This window comes from Argentina anserina, chromosome 1 (genome assembly GCF_933775445.1).
Source record: "Argentina anserina chromosome 1, drPotAnse1.1, whole genome shotgun sequence".
Classification (NCBI taxonomy): Eukaryota; Viridiplantae; Streptophyta; class Magnoliopsida; order Rosales; family Rosaceae; genus Argentina; species Argentina anserina.
In genome coordinates, this window is record NC_065872.1 from 4,395,808 (window position 1) to 4,421,850 (window position 26,043).

Sequence of the window (26,043 nt, forward strand, 5' to 3'; positions counted from 1 at the left end):
ATATAACTCTAACAAAAAACTAACAAAATACATATTTGTGTAACTTGCTAATTGCCTAGTTCTGCAAGGCTTCAAAATACATAAATCTTTGGCATGATTAAATTTTCCTTCCACTCTGGCTAAGGGAGAAATTGATATCATTTGCTATTTTCTGTGTATTATGCGAAATTCCGAACAGTCCACGCCTCGAGAACCCAGCACAGTAAAGGCCATTCTGTGACTTCCAGTGGTTTGGGAACCTTTCTTTCGGCATTCCAATGTCATTGAAGAGATACTTGTCATCCTATAAACGATTAGTGCAACACAAACATATGAGAAGTCTATTCTATAAAACTGCTCGTAAAAGATATTAGAATTCAAAGTATTTAATAGAGGCAGAGGTGATTTTCCAACATACCTTGAGCCACTTCAGCACAGTGCTTTTGTAGCCTGTAGCAAATATTATAGCATCATAACATTTGAGATGGCCCTTTTCAAATTGGATTTCATTTCCTTATATGCTTGCTATGGATGGTAAAACCTAATCATGAAAATCTCATGGTTATCAGCATCATCAGCAAATAATTAAGAGAAATCTACTGGATATGAAATTTCCTAATTGCAGTGGGAAAAAAGTATGGAGAGATATAAGTCATGTATGTATATATTCTCTATGTGTACCTTGATTTTCCCCGCTCTTGATCTTCTGAATGCACCCAATACTTGTCTAAAATTTTATGGACTAAGATGTTTTTAGAGATAATAAGGTAAGCAAATCTATGCGGGAAGATCTCATGATTAATTGTAGGGGTATTTAGAAATACACCCAATTTTCAGGATATGTTTTAAATAAAACCTACTATATATACATTTGATAGACGCAACAGCACACACAAAGATATCCTATTATCAAATCAATTATATCAATATAGTAAATGGCAAATAGGGGGTCATTACCCGCAAAGGATTGGTGAAACTAAAATTTAAAAACACAAATAGACGCGTAAACTAGAAATCTGGCAGACTCGACCTAGGAGCGGAAACCTAATTAATTAGCTAATCTAGACTCAACCAAAACTTACGAAATTAAATATAAACTAACTAGACACAGTGGTGGACTACCACACAAATTTGAGGATATTCAGAATTGGTTTGATTGGTGGAAAAAAATAAATAAGACAGAAGTACTGCTAAAAACAGAATATTAAAAGTGAATATGGATGTAAATATGAGAAAAACAATAGTTGAGAACTTCTCTCCACCACTAGATATGCTTCAATTGCCCTAAAACAATGTCAATAATTATAGATGAATGTACTCACAGTTAAACCAATGTCGTTAGGTCATTAGTTGTATTACGTTCTCTTACTTATCATGTTAAGCGAAATGTCGGTATCGACTTAACTATATTCTCAATTAATTAATCTATGAAATGTCGGTATCTAGACCAAAATAATTAAAATCATGAAGTTCTAAGAACGTTTGAGTAACAACAAAGAATCTAAGGTGTCGGTAGCTTTAGATTACCAAAGAATCACTTCACACAAGTACCTGCAAAAAATTTGTTATCTCTCACAAAATATGCAACGATATGTCGGTCATATACACATTCAAGATAATAAAACCCTAAAACATGCATCAAAGTATCGACTCAATGAGACATGCAATAGAATTATCAATGACCAATCAGTGAAGAAATTCTCATATAAAATTATATAAATCAATTTGAGTTTGAAATCAAAGACATATCTAGAGCTTTGATTAGCCTCTAACTATTAAGGAATTTAGTTACACATAATCTTGAATAAAAACCTCAAAAAATACATGAGAGATGAATTAAAACAGAAGAGACTGAATTTCTTTTTTCTTGTGGAGGCTTGATGAGATTTCAGCACCTTGAGGAGTTGTGGGTTGTAGTTTGAGGAGATTGAATGTGAGCTTGAGAATATTGAAAGTGACTTCTCTTCGGCTCCCCATGTCCGTCTTCTCTCATTTCTCTTATGTTCCTCCACTCTCTATTTTTTTTACCCTCTCTCTCTCTCTTTCTCTCTCCCTTCTCCTCTTCCTCTCCCTCTTTATTCTGTGCGGCTTCTCATTTCCTTCTTTTCTCTTATTTTCTCATTTTCTCTTATTTTCTTCTTTTCTCCTTTTCTCTTTTCCCTCTTTTCTGTTTCTCCTCTCATTGTTCTCCTTTTTCTCTTCTTTTCTCTTTTTTCTCTTCTCCCTCTTTTACAGCTTTTCCGTTCCTCCTCTCATTTTTCTCTTCTTTTGTCTCTTTTCTAAAAAGGAGATTCTTTTGTTGTAGGGGAAAATAAAATATAGCAAAATAGCTAAATAAAAAGAATAATTAACACAATAAAAGTCACAGAAATATGTGACTATCAATATTTTCAGTAGACATTTGAAATCTGTCAATTATGATATATTTCATGTCTTATTTTTTATGAAATTTACAAATTGCCACCATTTAATATTTTATTTATATTTATAACAAAATAATAAACAAGTTTAATTGACGTTAGATCTGAAATACTATGATTATGAGGTTTTTGTAATGCTGACAAATTTTATGTTCAAATCAATTTAATTTTTATTACAAAAATCATGGATTTTTTCCTATAATTTGTTGTATAGTTAGGTGCTAAGGAATTCATTATCTATATAAAAGGTAGAATCATAAATAAGCCTCAAATAATTAGAGTACTATTTCTAGTTTACTTGAGTTTTAAATACTCTAGTATATAGGAAGTTTATCTAATGAATATTTTGGTATGATACCTATATATTAGACTGTAATTTTTATTGTATCTTGTCATTAGGTTTTTTTATTTCATTATACCTATGATTATATATATATATATATATATATATATACTCGTTACGTTTTCTTTAGGTAGGAAGTTATGTTACTTAAGCCCTTCTTAATAGGTACATTAATAATGTAAATAATTGAGATAAATAAGCTATTTCAATCAAGATTAAAATGACTAATATACCTAGAAGAAGAGAAAAAAAATATCAAAGAACGAGATTGTGTAACTTATAATTAGACACATTTCGAGTAGACAGATAACATCAAATGTGGTAGGAGTAAAAATGCAATCCAATCAGAAAAATAAAACGGTTTCCCTCATTTGATCTCGTTCTCCAACCACTTTCACAGCACAATCGGTAAAACAAAATGTTTTTCCTATTTCTTCTCCAACCTCTTTTTTTTCACATGACACTTATATAAAGAGTATATATACATAAACAAGGTAAGACTATAATACTTATGATAAAGTTAAATCCAACTAAATTTTAGTTTAGCATTTGAAATCTAAATTGATGCTAAAATTGAGTATGATACCAAATATAGCAATCTACAATCTGAAATGGCAAATCATAAATAAAAAAAATGAAAAAAGCTATCAATTATAGACAAACTCTCAATATGGTAAGTTTGCTTATGTGGAGTTGGTGTAAAATAAAAGAAAATCATGTATGAGTTTATTTTAAAAGAAACTTGGCAATATTGAGTATATATCTAATTATCTCTCAATGGTACTGTCAGACACTGGTCGATCTAGCCTTGGCTTACCTAGGCTTAAGCCTAGGTGAGTTTTTGAGAGGTTAGAAAAAAAAACTCATCATATAAACTTTACCACAAAGTATAAATACTGATGCATTTGACTATAACAGATTATTAATAATTTTGTATTCGAATCCTTTGGTATTAGAATCAAGTAGCTAAAAAAGATAGTATAATTAGTTTATAGTGCAAATAAGATTTTGTTTGAAACTCAAAGACTAAATGTTTAATGCCAATGATGCTGTAATATGCACGAACTGGTATATAGTAATTTAAAATTGTTAGTGTATAAACATATTTTATTGTCCAGATTCGATGAAATTTTTTTCATTACAATTAGCCCGGGTAATAATTTGATCATGAATCCGCCACTGCTATCAGATAGTGACATTTGTGTGATATAGAGGTGTTTCAATTTTTAACGTGAAGGCTTATGATGATGGATCGGTGTTTAGTGTCAATACACTGCAGACTAATTGTTGGCGAAAGATTGACTACTTATTTCCCTACGACCCTTCACCTTTTGATCATGGGATTGTGGTGAATGGTGCTGTTCATTGGTTGGGGAGGAAGCTAGCAGACTAGTCATTGGTGATTTTGTCTTTCCTTTTAGCAGAGGAGGAGGTCAGAGAAGTTGCACTACCGCCCAGTATTGGTGCTCATCCGCCTTCAAGTACTTCAATCGAACTAGGGGCATTCAGATACTGGATATGTATAAGTATAACATCAAGGGTCAGACCTTGGAGTCATTAATGAGTTTTGGGTCATGAAGGAAGATGTGTGACAAAGACATGGACTAAAGTGAACGTCTACACACGCGATCACCGATTACGACATTCCGGTTTCTGGACCGAATCTCATGATCTGATGGTGTTAGGTAAAAGGTCATTGGTTATGTACAATTTTAACGATGGCACGTTTTGGAATCTACCCATTGGGGATATTTCCTATATATCATTCGGCCTAAAGGGTTAGTACTGTTCACTTTGATTACTGTTCGTTTTTTTTTTGCGTTTCTGCCACTGGGGCTGTTGGTCTTTCGGGTTAGATTTTGACAAAACACAAACAAAAGCCGCTGCAGCGCGTGGCAGATGGGGTCTGTAACTACTCTTGGTATTTGCTTGACGAACCAACTACCATCACTTAAGGAAGATGGATTTTTCACTTGCTTGATTAGGAGGTTCTTGTTTGCAAAAGTCCAGTGATTACTTGTTATAAGTCTCTCAAACTATAGTGAATGACAGTAAAATGATATGCAATCTATTTGTCGTGTTGAGGTTATTGAATTTGCAATTTCTTCATTGTGTTGTGACTTGTGAGTTATGAATAAACACACACGGGTAACTAGAATGCAAGACTACATTATTACCAACACTTCTTGTATATCAAAATCTCCACCGACTCCACAAACGGTTTCATATATAAGACCTTCTCATCAGCTTATATATTTTCTTATAAGAGTTGGTACATTGCAGAATACGTATTAACCTTACAAATCTTGATGAAAATTTTAAATGTCATAGGACGACAAAAAAAGTTGCTGAATTGATTTCAATGGCTTTCGAAACACTCTAAAGTAGAATATCAAGTTCTGCTTGCAGGTCTTGAAGAGAAGGCATCTTTATCATTCCCTGTATCTCTTCAGGTGAATACTCGGCCTTTAGCAGGGATTGTACTTGTACATGAGCTTCCACAATATTTGTTCTGAATAAAAGAGAGGGAAAAAAAAGATTAATTTTGTATATTGATAACCAGAGAAGTGCACAGTACATGTGAATTTATACTTACTGTATTGGTTTGAATAGAATTGTCCGCGTTTGTGAGTTCTGCAGATAAAGCTTCATTTTCATCATTACCACTGGCAACTCTTGGTGTATAGCAGTGCTTACCTGTTCCAGATATATAGTACGAATCAGCTCATGTCATTATAGTATTGGTGGATATCAATATTTTTATTTGAAACAAGATATATATAGCTGACAAACGTTAGGTAACATTCACCAACACAGTTGATGGCAGAAGTAAGAAAAGGAGAAACTCACAAGAATGCATACCTTTTGAACAATTTCAGCCACTTTATCAGGACTTGCAAAAGCTTGATCTTTGAGTGGTTTAGCCATAACCATCTCTGCCTTTTGATTCTGGCTGCCTGACATTGCAACTTTCACTGCCGTGACCTATATATAGAACAGCACAAGACTTTAAACTATAGTGAACTTTGCAAATGGCGGTGTAGATAATGTTTTTATTCATGTGTGATGTTGCCTTCATTCAACTGAAGGATGGAGGTATCCCTCTCTCATCACCCCAAAACTACCGAACCAAATTGAAGCCACTATCATCCCAAAAGCCACCCAATTCAAGTGACGGCAGAATTCATACGAAGAAACCTACGGAGTTTACAGGTAAAAATTCTTTTGGAGAAGGGTTGGGAATGTTAAATGAAATGTTTGAAGTTACACGTAGCATTCAGATAAAGACCGCACAGATGCAAGGTTAGATATATGGGATTCTAATATTATAGTGCATAATTCTTCTCATCTCTCCACTGGGTGTAGACTAATTTTGTTCTAAAATTGTGGTTTATTGTAACCCTGGTGTCTCAGTTTCTCCAAAACACGTTACAAAGCTGTCCGACCATTCTATTGCAGGGGAAAAGACGAACCTTGGTAACAAACGACAGCATGGGATCCACCACTAGCTTAGTGACCGACATGATGAACTCTTCACAAGTGGCTTTTAGGCTTTTCTCCAGTTCCTGCAAGTAAATTCAGATGAATAAAAGTACTAACCAATAAGGTTAAATTTATAAACGGCCCGGATAAACCCTTGCCAGAATATAAACCAAAGTGACAAGAAAATAAGTAAAACCTTGCTCTAAGTCCTAATATCAAATTGAAAAGGTTGCAACTAAATAATTATATTATCAAACATAACATAAGGCAAGGGGGTATATAAATGTCACCAAAGTATATGCTAAATTCTTGACTAAAAAGGCAAACCGACAAACCTTCTTGGCATCTATTTGACTTTCCAAAACACGGGGAGATAAGGTTCTTGCCAGTGATGTTGTCCTGGACCAGTCAAATAGAGAGGCTTGACCTCTAAGGATCCGCCGTAGATGCTCCTGGAGGATGAGATACAAAAGTAATTACAATCTCCATTACATCATTGTACTTAAGCCCAGGAGGATATACATTGATAAAGTAAATTAAAAAGTAAAAATAAAATAAAAAATCCATTTGTATGGTACAAGTTTCAAAAAGTGTATAATAATAATAATAAATACTTGAAGTAGCTTCAGAACAATTAATGCTCCAGAATGCTAGAACAACTTACCAGCAAGTGTGAGAAGTCAAGTTCCTTGTGTGTAACAGAAAACTCAATATCAAAGGGTGCAATCTGGGAAGACAAACTACATGTGTTATAATAAGTAATTTAATCATATAAATCCTTAGTATATACAGCAGCAGAAAGGATAATTCACCTTCTCCCTTAAAATAAGAAGATGCTTTATGAGAAAAAGTTGACCATCCATTGGCGATGATCTCTTTGCAATGAGCTTACTCGCTTTCTGGTACAAGAGAAACACATAAACAGAGCCAGATGTTACTGATGGGATTACACAAAGGCTACTCTTAAGTCCTAACTAAATCTCAACATCCCCATAAACAAGGATAAGTAGAATTATACAGAGCATTTCATAAGAATTCCATATGCCAATGTACAATTAACTACACACCTGAATAGATATTGAACAAACTTCGACAACTTCCTGATAGAATTTAAAAAAATGTCAAAACAAAATCTGTAAATAGCATTATTCAAGACAAGTTTAACATGGTGGTCGTGCAAAGGCTTCAATACCTGTGCTAAACCAGTGAAAACTTCTGGTTCTAAGCAGCGATACAGTTTTGAAAGACAAGATAGCGTTTTCTCTAGAGGTGGATACCAGGTTTTAAAGACAAGGTTTTCATCATCCTGCAGTTTGAGCAAAACCAAAATATTAAGAAAAATATCGAAATCATTACTGTAACTTCTACATATATAAGAACAAAAGTGTGTAATGTAGAATCAGCCAGCTACAGTAGTACAACCCCTAGCCACATACTATAAGTCATGAAGTAACGACAAATGACATTTCCGGAATCATGTAACATCATGGGAAAAAATGTCCAAGTGTGTAATGTAGAATCAGCCAGCTACAGTAGTACAACCCCTAGCCACATACTATAAGTCATGAAGTAACGACAAATGACATTTCCGGAATCATGTAACATCATGGGAAAAAATGTCCATACTCCCTAGAGGTAGGCTACATAATTAACAGATACATTGACATAAGAGATGAATAACTTATTTAGTTACCAATTGAAATCTCCAGGAGTTTTTATGTCCCAATGTCTATAGGTTATAAGATAGGGAATAAGAAAGTCCGACACCAAGATACATCAAGCAACATAAACATTTATGTCAGGTCTTGTAGAAATGAAAAGAAATGAAAACTTACAGAAGTAGTCTCAAGTTCATCTGTTGCAGCTTTTTCCAGCTTTGCAGGGTAATCCAAATCTTCATCCAAAGGTAGATAGTTTGATATCTGAAAAAGAAGCAAGATAAAGCTTTTTAAGAGAGACAGAGAGAGAGAGAGAGAGAGGAGAGAAGAAGGAAGATAAGATAGTTTAACAGAGAAACAGAGAAAGACCAATGATCCAATCTACGGCAGTTGAAAGCTGAGTGAACGTAATAATTTAAAGGAATAAAATTATTTTAAAAATAGCTTTTTGCAATCTCACATCTCATGACCATTTTAAAATATTTAACTATTTATAAACAACAAAAACAAACGACCATATGATCAACAGGTTTCATTAATATCCAGACAAATGATATCCATTTCTTTCAGATTCTAAACTATCAGGTCCCATTATCCACGTCTCATGACTATTTTAAGGTATTTTAACTATTTATAAACAACACAGACAAAAGACCATATGATCAACAGGTTCCATTTATTTCAGTTTCTATACTATCAGGTCCCATTATGCACTTGATTTCTCCACATTGAGTGATAACCTCCACCGATTCAATAAGGATGCCAGAGGTATAACATCTTCCAATAAAATATATTCAAGAAGATTTATAAAAATGAATTGAGATATAACTTTTAGGACAATGTCAAAGAAACAGCAGAAAACAACTCAATAATGTATCTACAGGTACTTCATATGCTTATGATCAATGAAAAGTAACTGCTTGAATTGCCGCTTAAACATCGAGAAGAGATTCTTTTAATGAAGATTACAAATCCTCAGGAATAAATACTCACCTCATCACGAATATGTGTACGAGCACGGAAAGTCAACCGCTCATGAACATCAGCAAGAATTCTCTCCAGTGTAGGACGTAGGCCAGCTAATGATTCACTCCGCCGACTTAATTGTTCGCCTAGGACTTCAACTTTCAATATATCAACAAGTTCGCAAAGAGAATCAATGTTCGTTTCATGAATAAGCTTTGGCCGTAGTGTATCGTATAAATATGTAGACCTGCATAAAGTTATTCTATTGTTTAAACTGTGCATAACCAAACCCACAAACAATCTCCATTATGCTGTTTTTTGTGGTTATTTAAAAATTGGCACTCAACGTAGCCCCTTACCATAAGTACTGACATTTTCATCTATACTGATTTTTTAATGTCAAATATTGGTTACACTTGTCAAATCTTCCTATGTTATAATCCAACTACTTACTGCAAACCTCTCAAGAAAGCAAAACAATAGACAAAAGAACCAGAAGTGGAAAAAGGATAGACGACCTACAGAGGATCTATCAATGGAGCCAAACTTGAAACATCCTCTGCGGAAGATGGGAAAAAGTGGTCAAAAAGCTGGTGCTCAAGCTGACAGACCTGAAATTGATACAGGTGTCAATTACAGTCAAAACTTATTGACCTTCAGAAAAAGAAATGAAACAAAAAGCACCTAGATGGCTAGATATAATTAAAGAGAATATAGAAGACAAAATATTACAGAAAGGAAAATCCTATCAACTGTGACCTGGAATCCCAACATTGTTGAGTTGTACCCAGTGTGACTTTAAGGAATATCTATGTACTGTTACTACATCATACATCACAGCTATGTTGGTTCTTCTAAAGTATATAAACAGTATAGGGTCCATACCATGACATATTCACCTAATGTAAAACAAATACAAATCCATTCATTACCATTCCATTTTTCTAAAGAAATTTATTTTCAATTAATATACTTGTAAATAACTATTGATTACCTGCATTAAATATGCACATCCAGATCTAGTCAATGATGGCAATGCCTCCTTCTTGGCGAATTCAGATATTCTTTGATGTACTATACCTCTTACCTGGATGATGCATATAAACAGGATTAGGATAATCATGAACTGACCATATGAAATGGAGAAATAAACATGTATGAACAACCAATCATCAGTTTACCAAGGAAAGGCGTTGTTCACAGTACAGCTTGTGACATTCTGCAAGGATCTGAGTGTACTCTTTCCTTGATGCTCTACTTTCAATTTCCTCAAGCACTGGCTTAAGCTGCAGAGACCATATTTGTTAGACTATTAATAGAATCTCTAAATTAAAGCACACAATTGCAGTTCCATTTAAAACATTCTCTATAATACTAGTGCACAAATGTTTGTTAAGTTGATCAAGCTATCAGCCTTTCACACCATAACCACTTAACTATAGTAATCGGACTTCACAAAAATATGATACAGTACCATCATTGCAAGCCAATATATTATACAATTACCTCACTTGCTGCTGCCTTGAAACGGACATATATAACAGATGCTTCTACGCCCTCCGAAACAGAAGCTCTGCTGCCGCCACTGCTTCCAATAGCTGCCTGTACCTGATGTAAAACAGTGGTCACAATATTCATACTGAGTATCAGTCCAAGTGTTCAAAGAAGTTTACTATAGACATACATTAACAAAACGATTTTCAATAATAATGAGACTTTACCTGAGAAGAAGCACTTTTAAGAATTGCAAGTACATGGGCGCGAATCATGCCCAAGGCTCGAGACTGTCCAAAAAACACGCAAGTATATCAATGAAAGCTAAAAATACCATGACAATAACTCTCTATGTTTCAATTAACATAATCAAATGGTCTTGAAAATTGTACCTGTAGTTGGCGAAATTTGAGTAGGTAAACACTGGATTCTGCATATTGCGGATTGCTTTCAACATACCTAATATGGACAGAATATAGTTGAAATATCACGTTCTAATATCAAAAAAAAAAAAAAATTTGCTACTTCTCACTGTTTCCTGGCATCAATGTAAACGCAAGGAATTTAACATAGTCGTGTTTGTCACTTACGCTATGCAATCATCGAGCCGTTTGAGCAGAGGGAGAAAGTTCTCATTTAGAACATTCATGTTTGGAGAGTAAAAATTTGTAGATATCTGCACAGTGGAACAGTTCAATATGAACTCTGAACTCTGTTGATTAACATATACACGTGTGTGTTGATACATATATGTATATATACATGGTCAGCTGCTGTGTCTACAACATTACATGAAAAAACAAGTAAAAAAGAAGAGCATGATTGCAATCACTAAACATACAAGAAGAAACTAGGATGCTAGGCACAACCTTCACTAAATTTATTTCCTTTTACATTGAAACAACCCTATAAGGCTACAGGTTATGCCTGGAAAGGAAAGTGACTCTATGGAGAAACTGACTTGTACACATTTGTGAGCATTCCTAATTTATGAAAGGTTGAAAAATCACAGTTCCTATTACAGATGTTAAATAAATAACTACTGTTCTTAAATAATTAAATACTTAAAAGTTGTGTACTTACTAAACAGTAAATTTAAGGGCAAGTAGTCAGTGACAGAAGAAACAGAATATTCGATACATCATGACTAAAATCAACAAAACCCGTCAATAAGAAAGGGATAGTAACTTCAAATTTTCATCTTTGTCTAAATTTTTGGCAGTTCCTACCATTTTATTGACCTTGTCACAAAGTTACAGAGACAAGCTTCTCAAACTAAGAAGATTTTAGGGGAACAAGTAAAAGAAAAGCACAAAACGTATATAGAACAAATTGTATCACTAGGTGAGGTAGCATTCGAACCTTACATTCTCCAATTCATCAAAATAGTTGAGCTTACTGCGGAGTGCTTCAGAAAATTCAATCAGTCGTTGCTTTTCTATCAACTACAAAACAAAACGAGCACACATAAAGGTCTAGATATTTCAACAGATACTACAAATATATGCTACATTAAACATCAATCAGCAAAGCCATATCACAATTTCCTGAATTTCTGGCCAATAGGTCAAGTGAAACTAGAAAACTGGAGAATAATGGAAAGTAAACCGCACCAGCCGGTCGCACGCATCATGAAGAGTTTTTGTCTTTGTTGCTACTGCCTGGTGCTGCAATTGTAGCTCATTAAACAAGTCTAGAGTATCATCCACCTGCATTCAAGGAAGCGCAGCAATGTCCGTAAGAAAAAAAAACAATCTCAAAAACAAAATTCCCTCTCGAAATTCGCAGGAGAAAGAAACAAGAGACTACCTGCTGAAGTATACCATCACATATCTGTATCCGCTCCATCAACGTGTCTACATAGTGGCGATACTTCTCCTCTGTCTATAAAAAAAAAACACAAAAACCAGTGCATTAACCTCCATATCACACTCCTTTCGAGCTACATTACTATTTCGCCACAAGAATCATCACTAACCTCAGACTTCAAGGCCGATTCGAGATCCGTAAACCAGTTGTAAAACTGCAGGAACAATAACAAATCACATTGCAGCCAAAAACCTCAACAGGACTGTCAAAATACACGAAAAGCCGGAAAACTTACCTGATTCGTATTGACAAGAACGGCTTCCATAGCAGCAGAGTGTTCCAAGCCGAACGAGCTGTCCTTAGTAGAGACAGTGAGGCCATTCTGCTGCTCCGGGGTTCGATCCTGCGACTGAAATTCACCGACGAAGTTCAAATTTGATGATCGAACAGTGTTCACGAATCGAGAGAGAGAGAGAGATGCAGCGTAATTTCTTACCAAATTTGGCGGCAAAGGTCGCTCGGCGACGGCGTGGGAGAGGTTAGCGATCGCCGCTTGCTGCTGCTCCGTCAACGGCGCGTTCTGCAGAGTCAGAGAAGAGATTAGGACTACGTCAAACTCATTTATCAGAAGGATCCGATCTGATCCGAGATCTGATCTGGTGCGGAGCTTGGTGATTGAGAATCGTAGCATACGAAATGTACGAAACTCAGAGGAGATGGAGAATTTGAAGTTAGGGGAAATGAGGAGTTCCAGAATTGGAGGGAGAGAGAAGATGAAGAAGAAGAACCTGTTCCCAGTGAGAGGCAAAGTTGTAACCCTTGGAAACAGCTCCGGATCTCGGAACGGCCGGCTTAGTCGCCATTGTTGAAGCTTGAAGCTTTGCTCACCAAATCTCACGATTCATATAAGTCTGAGCATCAAGAAATGAGTATCCAAGTGTTAAAAAAGCCTTATCGCCCTTCTTTTTTACTTTTTTACTTTTACTTTTTACCTGTTTGAAGATGTGTTAAAGGCTTAAAGCCTTGCTTCCTACTACATAGAGATCTTTTGGCAAAGAGATTCAAGAATCAGATAATGAGATAATACTGAGACAAAGTAATGGAAAGGCGTATCATTAGGTAGATTGACATTCTCTCATGCCTCTGCCGATCTATACAACTTGCATAGCAATCTTCTTTTTTCATTAACTTGTTGCTCAGACAAGGTAGCCATAGATAAGGGCTTATGCAGTACATGAGCTTGTTGAGTGAAATTTTACCAGAAAAAAAAAAGAGAAGAAAACAAGAAATGGAAGTTTAGAACAGCAAGCAAGCTGGCAAAGCTTTTGGCAAGCAAACTCTTTGAAATTCCTCGGATACATTTTGTAACAGAAAATTACAAAGTTGTGAAGCTATCCGACTTTCCTGAGAGGTTCACTACAAGACAGATATACAAGAGTACAGAAGAATATATTGCTCTGATAGAATATATTGCTATGAAAGTGGATTTGTCTAGTCCTTCACGTCCGTGACGCCCTCTGGGGAGATCTGAAACCGTGCTTCTGCTTCAGCCAGACAAGGAGAGCTTATTACTTTGCAAATCCGCTCCTCCCCTCTTCCCTTCCGGACAGCAAGCCTATCAAAAACAGAGATAAATGATGTGAGTAACTTGCACAAGGATATGTTCTTTTGGAAGGAAGGTGTTGACAATAAACAACAAACCTTGTCGTAGAAGCATGTGCCATGATGTTGCCACCAATAGGCTTAATTTGAGGCCCAGCAAAGAGGGCAGAACCATCCACTTGTGCAACTACTTGATTTGTGATAACAACAGCCACACCAAACTGCATTCACAATAGACAGACGTCAGCAAAATGATAGTCCCGAGTTCTAATCCTAGAAAACCCTTAAGATCATCTTAGAATTCCTTCGCATAGGATATAATCCGTTTTTCCCTTGATGTTGGTGTAAGAGTTCTTACCTCATCTGCTAACTTCCGAAGACTCCGGAGAAACTTTGCAAGATGCATCTGCCGCGCTGAAAGTTCTCCTCTTCCAGAGAAATCTGTTCTGTAGAGAGCTGTTGCACTGTCTACTATCATGAGAGCAAACCTGCAGATCCAAAAATTAATGTACTCAGCCTAACCTGTAACATTCCAGATTTAAGTAAGGCTCTCAATAACACAACCACAAATCCATAACTCGTATAAAGACTCGTACCTCGTCTCTACCATCATTGAAGCTGCTTCGAGCAGTAGCCTTGATTGATGATCAGTATTATATGCTCTGGCATAGGCAACATTCTCCAAGACATCAGCACCATTGAGTCCAAACCTGTAGTAACACTACCGTTAAGTATCTAACATACATTACCCATAACTGTGTTTTTATCTCTTGTAACAAGAAACTGTGTATTTATCACAGAGTGGCAGAATCAAACCTTTCAGCTATCTGCAAGAGTCTCTGTGGCCTGAATGTACCCTCAGCATCAATGTACATTGCCTTTCCCTCACCGCCTCCTTGATCTAATGGAAGCTGAAACATCAACAAGGAATTAGATATGCAGCACACCACAGTGAATCAATAATATAGGTTGTTGGACTTTGCTTGAAAGTGGTTAAATGAACTTGATTAATGTGTCTTATCCTAATTTGATTAAGCGTGAAAGAACATCATTGGGTATTTGACATTGTCTGATTGCAATTTCACATTGACAAGGGAAATAAACATCTGGAACACCATATTATGTCTTATAGGATTGAACTAATTTGTTGATATGAGGCAGTGCCACAACATGTCAAACACTAATAAGCAAATGGTGCTAGTCATTTCGACAAAATACTTGCTGGAGGCAGTAGGGACTAATCCGTATAATAGAAGGGATGCTATAGACTGAAGCTATAAGTCACTTACTTGGCAAGTAACACAAAGCGTGTGGCACAACTGAGTCTTTCCAGAGCGAAATTCACCATATATCTCAGTAATAGATCCTGTCTCGATTCCTCCTGAATAAGGCAGCAACAATGATTCCATTAAATTATTAAATGAACTTCAATGACTGCATTTCTACTGGTAGAACAACGACATAGTAAAAAAAAAAAAAGTGCTCAACAAAGGATGGAAAGCTAATTTTAGAAAGGAGAGGAGTAGAAACTGACCCTCCAATATCTTATCAAGTTCTCTTGATCCAGAAGTGATTTGAATGATTTCGAGTCTCTGAGAATGAAGCTGGCTAGCACTAGTAAAGCCCAACGGCACCAGTTTTGATGCTGAAATGAAGCAAACCCTTAAAATATCAATGCATGGCAAACCAAAAAAGCAGCAAAGAATGTCGGGAAACTAGAAGGAGATAGAATGGCAGACCTGCTTCAATGATCTTGTCAACTTTAGCTTCACTGATTCCTTTGATTTGCAGAAGCTCTTTCCTCGGTGAGAAAGCAACAGATTCGACAGTGCAAAGACCCGCGTCTTTAAGCTTTTTTACATCAATGGAAGCTATTCCAGACGCCTTAAATTGAAAAGACAAACATTTCATCATCAACCATATAAAAATTGCTCCTTTGGCCTTAAAACTGATTTAAAGTGATCTAACACGGAAATAAACTGAGCAATCCCAGTTGAAACCCAATTATAAGTAACATAAACAAATTGACTGCTTTTATTACCAATAAACCTCATCATGAACCACACAAAGATTGCTACTTTGACTTGGAAAGTGAACACAAGCTATCCAGATTCTCAAACTCTACTGAATTGGGATGATTGACAATCAACAAACAAAACCCAAATCCCAATCACAGCAAGAGGTGATTGCCTCCAGCCTAGGGTTTCATCATTATAGGTAAAACCCTAAAACCCAAGACTGAGCAAACAACATATCATTCAATTTCATCGCCACAACCCAAATCAAATCCATAACCTGTACAAAAGATACAATCTTGCACAAGATTTAACACAACCCACGAACCCCAATTGGAACAAAAACAAAACCCCTTTCTTCAATCATGAATCAAACACACCAATCCCATAAGAAACCACATTATACTTAAATTGAACAACAACCCAGATCAATAAACCCCTCAATTGACCAAATCCGACTGTAATTTCAATTGGGTTTACCTGAAGCTGATCCACGGGAACAGGGCCGTGCTGCATTTCTTCGACCTCATCTTGCTGCTGAATGGTTTTCTGTTGCTCCATTGGCTCCGGTGAACTGAAACCCTAACAAGAGGACGTGCGCTTCTGCGACTCTATTGAGGCCTCGATGCAGGCGCACAGAGATTGGAGAGAGAGAAAATGAGGGGCGAGAGGGACGGAGTTGATAGTTTTTGAAGGGTTTTAGTGGCGCGCCAAAGTGAACACTGGTATATGTGAGATGATAGATAGAGAACCTTGTGAGGGAAGCTTGAACTGTACGGGCCTCTTGTTTATGCTTTCCTCTTCGGCCCATTATCAGCCCACTTATAGATAATATAGGTTTTTCCTTTTAATATTTTATTCATAACTTTCTTCTTTAGATTTTACATGCAGCCATGCAGGGATGAAAATGGTTTTCTTTCTTTACTCTCTTTTGAGGGTCTTTTTCTCGGGTTAATCTATTATACATCAATATATGTTATATATTTCACATTCAACGATTGATAATGGATATTATTTTTCTGACTCCACTTATAAAACAATATCGACCGTTATATGTGTAATGTATACTAGAATTTTCCCTTTTTTTCTATGTCTTGCGAGGGTCTAAATATCGGTTATCGGGGTTGTATCAGTTGAGGGAAAAAATGATATATCGGGAATATATCGGAATTATCGGATTTGCTAATTTTTAGTTAATATTAATATATTTTGGGGTTGTACTAAATAAACTTGGGAAAATAAAAATATTTAAATGTTTTGACAATGAAAATACATAAATAAACAAAATAGTACTAAAATAAACATATGTGTCTAAAGGATTGATTGAGAGGGACATTGATCATAAACTCTCTCATCATCGGACTCGAACTCAAGCTTATCATCTCCATTACCTTCATCCTCATCTTCCGATACAAAATCATCTTCATAAAGCTCTCGTACTTCCCGGAGTTCACTATCCACTTCGGATGCTTCTTGTTGCATTTTCATATCTTCAATAACATTATTTTCAATAAGCCATTCTTGTGCTTCTCTAGCAAGTAAAACACAATGCAATTCACTCAAAGCTACCTGCAAATAGCAACGGTCACAGTAAATGTAGTGTGAGCAATCAAATTCAAGTGAAACGAGCGCCTCCAATCCACCTCTAAAGACTTGTCACCTATCAAGTCATCCAACTGTTCAAATTAAAACAAGAAACCAGCTTCAATCAGCTCTTTAGTTTTCGAAAATTGATCATGCACAACTATAAAACCAAAGCAAATTTGAAGCAGGCTTGATAACTTAGGCGCCCACCTGCGTACAAAGTAAGGCGGAACGTCGTCGTTGAAGCCCTACAAGCTCTGCAAAACAGCACAATGCGATTCAAAAATAGTAATTGGAGAGTGAAATGCTACACAGCCATTTATCCTAGGGTGGACAAACTGACCCGAAAACCGAAAAAAAAAACGGTTCCGAACCTAAACTGAATCCGAAAAAACCGAAACCCAAATAAAACCGAATTGAAAATAAAAAAATTGAACCGAACCGATTCTATTTGGGTTGAGTTTTGGGTAAGTCCCTTAGAAGCCGAACTGACCCGAAAAACCCGAAGTCAATGGTCAATGGTCAATGTTACAAAACGACATCATTTTGTCATATTTATAATTTTACATTATTATTATTTTTTAAATAAAAAAAATATTGTAGTCGGTCTCACAGTCGCACCGAATTTCTAACCTAATTGACCTAATGTATAAGAGGCACATTATTTAGCCGTCTTGCTTCCTTAGTTCCTCTATCTCAAACCAAAAAGACCTCTTTGCAAATATCTCTAAGTCTCTTACTCTCTAAGTCCTACAATGGTAGAAGCATTGATATGTACTCAAAGTTGGCTTAGGGGTGAACATATTGCTTTGCATCATGTGCCTACAAGTGAGGAGATTGAGATTTGTGAAGATGCGGAAAGAGGTACAATTTCATTTTCTAATTATATATTGAATTTAGTTAATGTGATAGTTGGTTTTGTTGTATGTATAATTGTGTTTTGTTTTTTGTTTTTCTTATTGTGTGCAACCATGCATGTAGATGAATTGTCAAAGAGTTTGAGAATATCATATAGAGATCATGCCGAGGGTGGATCATGTGATATGTTACCTCTAAGATCAAACTCATTCATGTGAGCTTGAGAGATGAGAATTGTGGTGATACCAAATTGCCAATCATGCTTTGGATAATAATGTTATTTTACTTATATGTTTTTTATTTTGTTTGAAAAACTTAAAACTTTGGACTTTGAGCATTATTTTGATGGACTTGAAATTTATGATTTTTCTTGAACTTTATTTATTGAAATTAATGTATTATTACGTTTTTAGTATACGGGTAAAACCGAAAAATAACCGAACCGAACCGAACCGTATGAGTTGGGTCGGGTTGTGGGTTAAAGTCTTAAAAATGGGAAAACCGAACCGAATTTAAAATTTGGATTGGGTATTGGGTTTTGTCGAAACCCGAACTGCATTGACACGTGTCCACCCCTAATTTATACATCCCCATAGTCCAAATAACTAGAATCATAGGTTCTTCAGTTCTTGATGATATAACCAGACATCAATAATCATACATTGGGCTACACAGCCTACACATCCGAGTTCCTTATATCCAACTAATCCAAGAATCAAAGATATAATTCACAAACAACATAATATACAAGCATCTAACAAGTTCCAACCACATAAATTAACAAGAAAATGAAGAAAATTCATCTCAGCACGATATGAAGAAAATTTACTTGTTGGCCTATTACGAAACCACGATGGCGACGGCTCTCTTCTCTGAATCAGATTCAAACGGTGAGGTGAGGCGATGACGATGGCGATGGCTCTCTTCTCGGAATCGGATTCCAACGGTGAGGTGAGGTGATGGCGACGGCGATGTCGATGGCGATGGCCGTGAAGAAGCTCTCTTCTTTTCGGCGAGTTCTTCTTGAAGGCTGAAGCAGAGTTCCAGTCTTCCAGATCGAAGCAACGAAGCCTCGAAGTCGAAGGTCGATAATGATTAATGAAGGCGAGATGGCGACGACGGGTTTTGATTTCATTTTGACATCAAACGACGTCGTTTCACAACAAAGAACCTACCGATATATCGAGGTCAATATTGGGCCAAACCGATATATTGCCGTTGACCATCATTTATGCGTTAACCGATAAATTTTAACCGATATGCCCTTATCGTATCAGTGTTCGAAATATCGGCCGATATATCTGATATTTTGAACATTGATGTCTTGCTACCTCATGGTGCAGCTAGAGAAAGAAAATGAGTTGTTAGTTGTTACTAGGTACTGCATATTCAAACATCGAACTTAAACATTATCGATATGCAATTTAGCTAGGAATATGTACGTGTTGAAGGAGATGAGTGTCAATGAGGGTTCACAAGAATGGGAAAGCACTTGCTTGATCAGTGGAATCATCACCAAAGTCTGAACCCCAACATCCACGGTCGCTTATTGATCAGTTGCTGAGTAATTGAGTCATGCAGGACTCATATGACTTGGTAAAAGTCTCAGTTACCAAATATTATGGGTCATCATGAGACCCAAATGTTGGATGCCAACGAGTTTTGAAGGTGGAAAACCTAGGGTCAACAGTCGTAACTATTTAGACATGGTACGTAATCGCGACAGACCTATATGTGAGTTGAGTGCTTGCGGACCGGTCCGTATTATTCCGGAGTTGGTGGGCTGTCTTCCCTCAATCCAATTGTGTTGAGATGCTAATAATCCGCTCACAACAGGGTCACGGACACAGGGGGAGGTTGAATACGAATGCAAGAAGCTTATGAAATTATGAAAGGTAGCACACTAGCATGGATGGCTTACGTTATAATGCACTTGAGCCTTTGGAGTTGGTCTAGAGGTGATAGATTTGATGATCGACAAGAAACTAGTTAAAGGAAACCTAAAATGCATTTTAATTGGCGTTTATTTGGCGAATTAACAAATATTATCAATCAATGACTAATAAAACGACAATAAATGCCAACAATAAAACGACGATGCATGTAAAGAATGTCATATCCAAACTCACAAACTTGTCATTATCAATCAATGACTAAATGCATTGGTCCATACATATAGCTCATAAGTCATCACACAACTGCATGCTATTAATATCAACAGTAGATATGCTAAAAATCATGCTCATAAGAATATCTTACCCAGCTAGGCACTCACACAAGCAGAGAGTGATGCAATTCTCAGAGAGAAAGTCAAGCACACAAGACTTTCTAAATAACATAGAGAAAATAAATAAAGAAGAATAAAAAGGACTGCTATTGTGCTATTGATAAGAAGGGGACCAGTACAAAGTACAAACGATTACAGTACACTTGAAAGAGACATTACAATGATACTATTTATAGGAAAGGTATATGAATATGCAATTATGCAGTAGGTAGATTTCTCGGGATAGAAGAAACGTTGCCACTTTTGGAATGGCTAAGATCAACTCTACAGCTTATAAAAAGCAGAATCCAAGGACTAGAAGATACTCTGCAAATCACAATTCCTAAAGAACACTACAAAGAGTAACAACACGCTCCAGGTCAAGATTTAGTCTTCTTGTTCATCTTGGTCAGAAATCAGAATCCTTCATTATTCTAACAGTCCCTCTCAACTAGGTTGCAAACCAAATATTAAAACTAAGAAGTGCTAAGACCTTTTGAATATATCAGCAAATTGATCCGTTGAGGGAACAAATTGCAAAGCTAACTCACCTCTACCTACCTTTTCTCTGGTGAAGTGCACATATGTTTCCACGTGCTTGCATTTGGACTTGTGAACATGATTTTTTTTTGGTTAAAACTTGTGAACATGATTAATGGCTAGAGAAAGAGCAAAAACATTATCACAGTGCATCACTAGAGCATTAGGCTGATCAATTTTAACATCTTGTAACAAGTGTCATAACCAAAATATTTCACTGGAAGTATCAACCATTGCCCTGTACTCCGCTTCAGTAGAGGAACGAGAAACTGACTGCTGCTTTTTTGAACACTAGGAAATTGGACAATTGCCAAGATAGATCACAAAACCTGTTGTAGACCTCCTGTCATTAGGATCCCCAACCCAATTAGCATATAAAAAAGCCCTGAGCTCAAAAGGAGCAGCCCTATAAGTCATGGCATAGTTCACAGTTCCAATTAGGTATCTCATAATCCTATTAACATATGCATAGTGGACTTCTAAAGGATATTGCATAAATTGCCAGATTGAATTCACACTATGAATGAATGAAGTGACTCAAATCCTTATAAAATTACTAATTAGTTTCTAATTCCCAATGTGGAATGTATATTATTAACACGCTCCCGCACGTGTGGTAAATTTTTAAGTCATATACGTGAACAATATTTTGAGTGACGTGGAATACGTGTGGTCATTTAACTTTATACGTGGACTTAAGTAACTCACCCTGTGCTAAAACTCACGCTCATACGAATATCTTACCCAGATAGGCACTCAAACAAGCATAGAGTGATGCAATTCTCATGAAGAGTCAAGCACACAAGAGTTTCTAAATAACAGAGAGGAAATAAACAAAGAAGAATAAAAACGGACTGGCATTATTATATTGATAAGAAGGGCACCACCGCACTAGTACACACGATTACAACATAGTTGAAAGAGACGTTACAAGGATACTATTTAGAGGAAAGGTAAATGAATAAGCAGTAGCCAGTAGGTAGAGGTCTCGGGATAGAAGAAACGTTGCCACTTTTGAAATGGCTAAGATCAACTCTACAGCTCATAAGAAGCAGAATCCAAAGACTAGAAGATACTCTGCAAATCACAATTCCTCAAGAACACTACAGAGAGTGACAACACGCTCCAAGTCAAGGTTTAGTCTTCTTGTTCATCTTGGTCAGAAATCAGAATCCTTCATTATTCTAACAAGATATAGATTTGAATATACGATCACGATTGATTATGTATAGTTTACATAATTTATTACATCAAGATGAAGCAAATGCTATGCTTAACACCTAAATCACACTGTTACCCATCCCCCTGCTTTATTTACTTTTTTATATCATATGCATCGAAAACTCTAAATTCTGCACGGGTATCATAAAAGTTTGCATTATGAGGGCGAGACCACCACCACTCCTGGAGAATCCTACATATATACGCAGGTAGCATGTCTTTTCATTCCAACTATTGGATGATCTGGATCAATGGAGGCCAGAAACAAAAGTCACCCCAGTCGAAGGCAGCCATGAAATTCCAGCAATAAAGTTAGCAACAGTATACTGAACAGCCACATCAGCTCCAATAACATGAAACCCTGGCCACTGCACCCTCTGGCTCACTCCAGCCCCAGGTCCTACATTTTCAAACTCCGCAAAGTAGAGTGATTTGGGGTTAGAGGCTCCAGCCCCAGGCCACTCGACCCAGCCTCTGGGTGCGATAACGTCGTCAATGTTAGATTGCATGACCACGGCCCTAGCATAGGCCTTCCATGGCCTCCCAAGATACGAACTGTATGAACGTTTAACAGGAGATAAGTCCGACCCGGGAACGATCCTACAGTTTTGGACGGAAAATACGATCCTACATTTTTGGACAGAAAATCCCGTGGTTTGTCCCGGGTCGGACCTCCCGCTTGCCAGGATTGCATTGTAGCCCTTATGCCTGCGTAATACGATATTGCAACTCTGGAAGACGGCGGCGGCGTTTCCGAAAATGAAGTCGATGCTGCCGTAGATGTCGCATTCTCTGTAGAATTGGCGGAGGGCGAGGGCGTAGAGTGTGTCTTGGTAGCCAACAATGCTACACTTGTAGAGAACCGAGTGATCAGAAGAGATGTACAGAGCTAAAGCTTGTTCTGCATCGGCGCCAGCTGTGTTTTGGAAACCAATATCTCGAGCTATGAATCCATCTCCTGTTACGGCTGCACATGCAACGCAATCAACGTAATTTGGCTAAACTCATGTTATCATCATATTTATAATACAAATGAGATAAATTTGTAAAGAACTAAAGAAGTATGAAATTTTATGAGGTAGCAAATTGTAAGAAACTATTATTGATTTTCGATCTCCTTATACTCAACAGTGAATTACAGTTATTTACCAAAAAAGATGATTACGTGTGCAACATCATCAACGAAAACTAAAAAGAGGAATCTCATTTCATATAATGGGGTCCAAATCGTCCAATATAAAGGATGAGGTGAATATTGATGTTGGTGCGAGTTGAAACTTAGAATTTGAAACCAAGTTGCTTTCAAATTTTTTGTGATTCGAGTAAAACCATCAGTTTCAGTTTCAGCTGGTATTATTGGAGTTCGATCAGGATACCAAAAGATGAAAGATGGATGAGGGGATGATAGGGTTGGTTTTTAGTGATTTGTAGTTTAGTACTGTCATCCCCACATATATAGTAATTAACTGATCATAACATGCATGTACACGTACTGATTACATGCACAAATCGTTTTAATGGTTCTATAGTTACCCATAGTTATGCAAATAAGAGAAAGAGATATCAGTACTCACTGAAAGTAGCTGAGCCAGGCATGGAAGCTCCTTTAGAGACGCTAGAATCCCCAGTAATAATAGTCGAATATTTTCCATCTCCGATCAACGTAATACCATCTTTGTTAGCCCGAATCTTCTCCTTATAAACTCCCGCCTTTACATAAATCACAAAGCGACCCCCAGAAGCTGCCTCAATAGCCTCTGACACCGTCTTACAGTTCCCTGATCCATCTTGGGCAACCACCACGTTCGCTTTGACGGTGGTTGTTTGAAGTAGTTTCCGGTTCTTCGGAGAAAGCCATTCTGGAAAAATCTCTGCTTGTTTCTCACGAGTTGTGTTCTTCGGAGAACCGGAACTCGTAGCACGATTGACGAGAGCTAATAGATTACTTCCCAACTGAGAGGCATAGTCTAGGCGCTTGGAAAGATCGACCCTGAGATTGTCGGAGCTCGTGAGGCTGAGGTCGTGGTCGGCGGCGTAGTCCTTGCATGTTTCTTGGAAAGTCAAGGCAGCACTTAGCCACGCCTGAATGTCTTACTTGTTTTTCAAGGGCGAATTCTTGAGAGCTATCAGGGATTGGTCTAGGCGCTTCAAGGACATGGTCATTAGCTCTTCACAGTAGTCTGCATCGATCCGTACCAAAAAGAAAAATGATAGACACCGGTTAGCTAGGTATATACGCATGGTGAAATTATGGGAGTGTCGGAGGGAAATTTGACCTATGTAGCTAAATAACATCATATCCGTTTATGCATTGCAAGTATTATTAACTAAGAGGCAAAGTAAACATGGTAGGGTTTCAAAGTGATTAGTGATCAAAGACCCTAAAATCGTAAATGACTGTGCTCCACACTATCGATAGATTGATGCATAAATTTGATTTGGATCACCATCGATATATATCTGGACCCCCTCAACTATGGCATTAGCTACGTGCAGGGGTCAAGATAAGGAAAGAGCAACCCGACTTTGCAGCATTAAACGATCGAGGGAAAAAAATAAGGGGGAACTAGGCATGCATGCAATTATAATAGCTTCGATGTTAAGTTGAACGTTAAAACACAAAATAATTCGATAGAACGAATGAAACAAGTTAACACAATTGTAATTCGTGAGTATAAATATCAGTATAGAAATGACCTTTGACAGAACTGTGAGAGGGTTGAGATTCACGGACTTCAAATAATTGGGAGCTGAATTTAGAAAACTCGGAGGCAGCCAACCGGGTCTCATAAATGGTCTTGTTAATAAGAGCCGACATTATATCAACATGTTGAGGATCTTGGTGCCCAGAACCACCCAACCCCATCAAGCTTTGAACACAAATGCTGGGATATCTTGTTAAGCTGCATTCCTTTTGAGCATAAACTTGGTACTTCTCCAAGGCAGCCCCAGACACTGAGGCCCCTCCCAGTACCAGAAGGAACCCTAACACCACAAACTGATGAAACATATTTCTCACACTTTAGAGGTATCAAACAAACTAGTACGTTGTAGCCAGCTGAGAATGGGGCCTAAGATTTATAGTGCGGGAAAATGGGCAATGTGTACAGTCGAAACCCTAATTGCAAATGTATCATTCCGATGCTGGTAGGGTGGCACCCGTGCATAACATAGAATATGGGGTCCGACAGTCCATGTCATTCCCTCTTAATTATTTATGTGGACACATATACGTTCTAGCTAGATAGTCCAGCTATAGTACATATATTTCATTATTCTTGATTATGGTTCTGTAACGGCCGTGAATGATACGATACATGAACTTTAACATGTACGTACGCACGATGTCCAAACCCTGCTCTCCTCTTTGAAAATGAAGCTTGAATTGGAAGCAAATTAATATTGGAAGTATGCATGGCACGTAACGTATATATTGTTAATGCATCAATTCGTGAATACATAGATTAATTAATTGCAGTTTAATTCCTTAAATCGTGACACTTCCTTTTATTACACGATTCGCCACCATGTCAGCTTTTCAAGCTCTGTAAGTCGACCGATATAAATTATTGAACCCTAACTAGTTATTGAATGATTAAAAAATCAACTAATTAATCAACTACATAGGACACTAGGACCTAAGTTCGCGATCGATCAATAATCGAAGATATAGATAAAGTACTTAGTTGAAGATATCCCCGGCCACAAGTTCGCATGCATACTGTGGTCGGAAGAACCTGAATTAGTGAGAATAATGTGTAGTATATTTGTATCAGAACTGGTTTATTTTCCTAACTTATGAAGC

General features: G+C 37.0%; 3 protein-coding genes across 3 annotated transcripts; all 3 read right to left on the reverse strand.

Moving 5' to 3' along the window:
• Nucleotides 1-4,914: 4,914 nt before the first annotated feature.
• Nucleotides 4,915-13,058, reverse strand: LOC126782222 (conserved oligomeric Golgi complex subunit 3). Its single transcript, XM_050507470.1, has 25 exons — nt 12,941-13,058; nt 12,649-12,732; nt 12,448-12,561; nt 12,322-12,366; nt 12,153-12,227; nt 11,957-12,052; nt 11,711-11,788; nt 10,934-11,019; nt 10,736-10,802; nt 10,571-10,633; nt 10,356-10,457; nt 10,031-10,135; nt 9,844-9,936; nt 9,372-9,460; nt 8,877-9,096; nt 8,061-8,147; nt 7,418-7,531; nt 7,293-7,325; nt 7,038-7,124; nt 6,890-6,952; nt 6,561-6,677; nt 6,216-6,308; nt 5,605-5,727; nt 5,339-5,439; nt 4,915-5,254 (listed from the first exon to the last, which is right to left on the reverse strand). The coding sequence occupies exons 1-25, from the start codon at nt 13,013-13,015 to the stop codon at nt 5,122-5,124; spliced, it is 2,343 nt and encodes a 780-aa protein (XP_050363427.1). The 5' UTR covers nt 13,016-13,058; the 3' UTR covers nt 4,915-5,121.
• Nucleotides 13,059-13,381: 323 nt separating this feature from the next.
• On the reverse strand, nt 13,382-16,449 carry LOC126791258 (DNA repair protein RAD51 homolog). Its single transcript, XM_050517687.1, has 9 exons — nt 16,250-16,449; nt 15,494-15,638; nt 15,289-15,399; nt 15,044-15,135; nt 14,571-14,665; nt 14,351-14,464; nt 14,113-14,242; nt 13,854-13,975; nt 13,382-13,767 (listed from the first exon to the last, which is right to left on the reverse strand). The coding sequence occupies exons 1-9, from the start codon at nt 16,328-16,330 to the stop codon at nt 13,644-13,646; spliced, it is 1,014 nt and encodes a 337-aa protein (XP_050373644.1). The 5' UTR covers nt 16,331-16,449; the 3' UTR covers nt 13,382-13,643.
• A 6,037-nt stretch (nt 16,450-22,486) lies between these two features.
• Nucleotides 22,487-25,279, reverse strand: LOC126796648 (pectinesterase). The gene is given in 3 exon segments (XM_050523378.1): nt 22,487-23,205; nt 23,813-24,418; nt 24,936-25,279. Coding segments are annotated over 3 exon segments (1,638 nt in total). The 5' UTR covers nt 25,249-25,279.
• Between the last annotated feature and the right edge of the window lie 764 nt (nt 25,280-26,043).

Bases quoted from the DNA above. Each gene is read 5' to 3' on its own strand.
- LOC126782222 (XM_050507470.1), bottom strand. From the start codon at position 13,015: ATGGCGACTAAGCCGGCCGTTCCGAGATCCGGAGCTGTTTCCAAGGGT. The intron at 10,634-10,735 runs GTACAATTTTCA...TTTTTTGGACAG, and splicing joins TCAAATTTCGCCAACTACAG to TCTCGAGCCTTGGGCATGAT. The intron at 7,532-8,060 runs GTAAGTTTTCAT...CTCAAACTGCAG, and splicing joins ATGAACTTGAGACTACTTCT to GATGATGAAAACCTTGTCTT.
- LOC126791258 (XM_050517687.1), bottom strand. From the start codon at position 16,330: ATGGAGCAACAGAAAACCATTCAGCAGCAAGATGAGGTCGAAGAAATG. The intron at 14,465-14,570 runs GTTTGATTCTGC...GTGTTACTACAG, and splicing joins CTCTTGCAGATAGCTGAAAG to GTTTGGACTCAATGGTGCTG. The intron at 13,768-13,853 runs GTTTGTTGTTTA...TGTTTTTGATAG, and splicing joins GCACATGCTTCTACGACAAG to GCTTGCTGTCCGGAAGGGAA.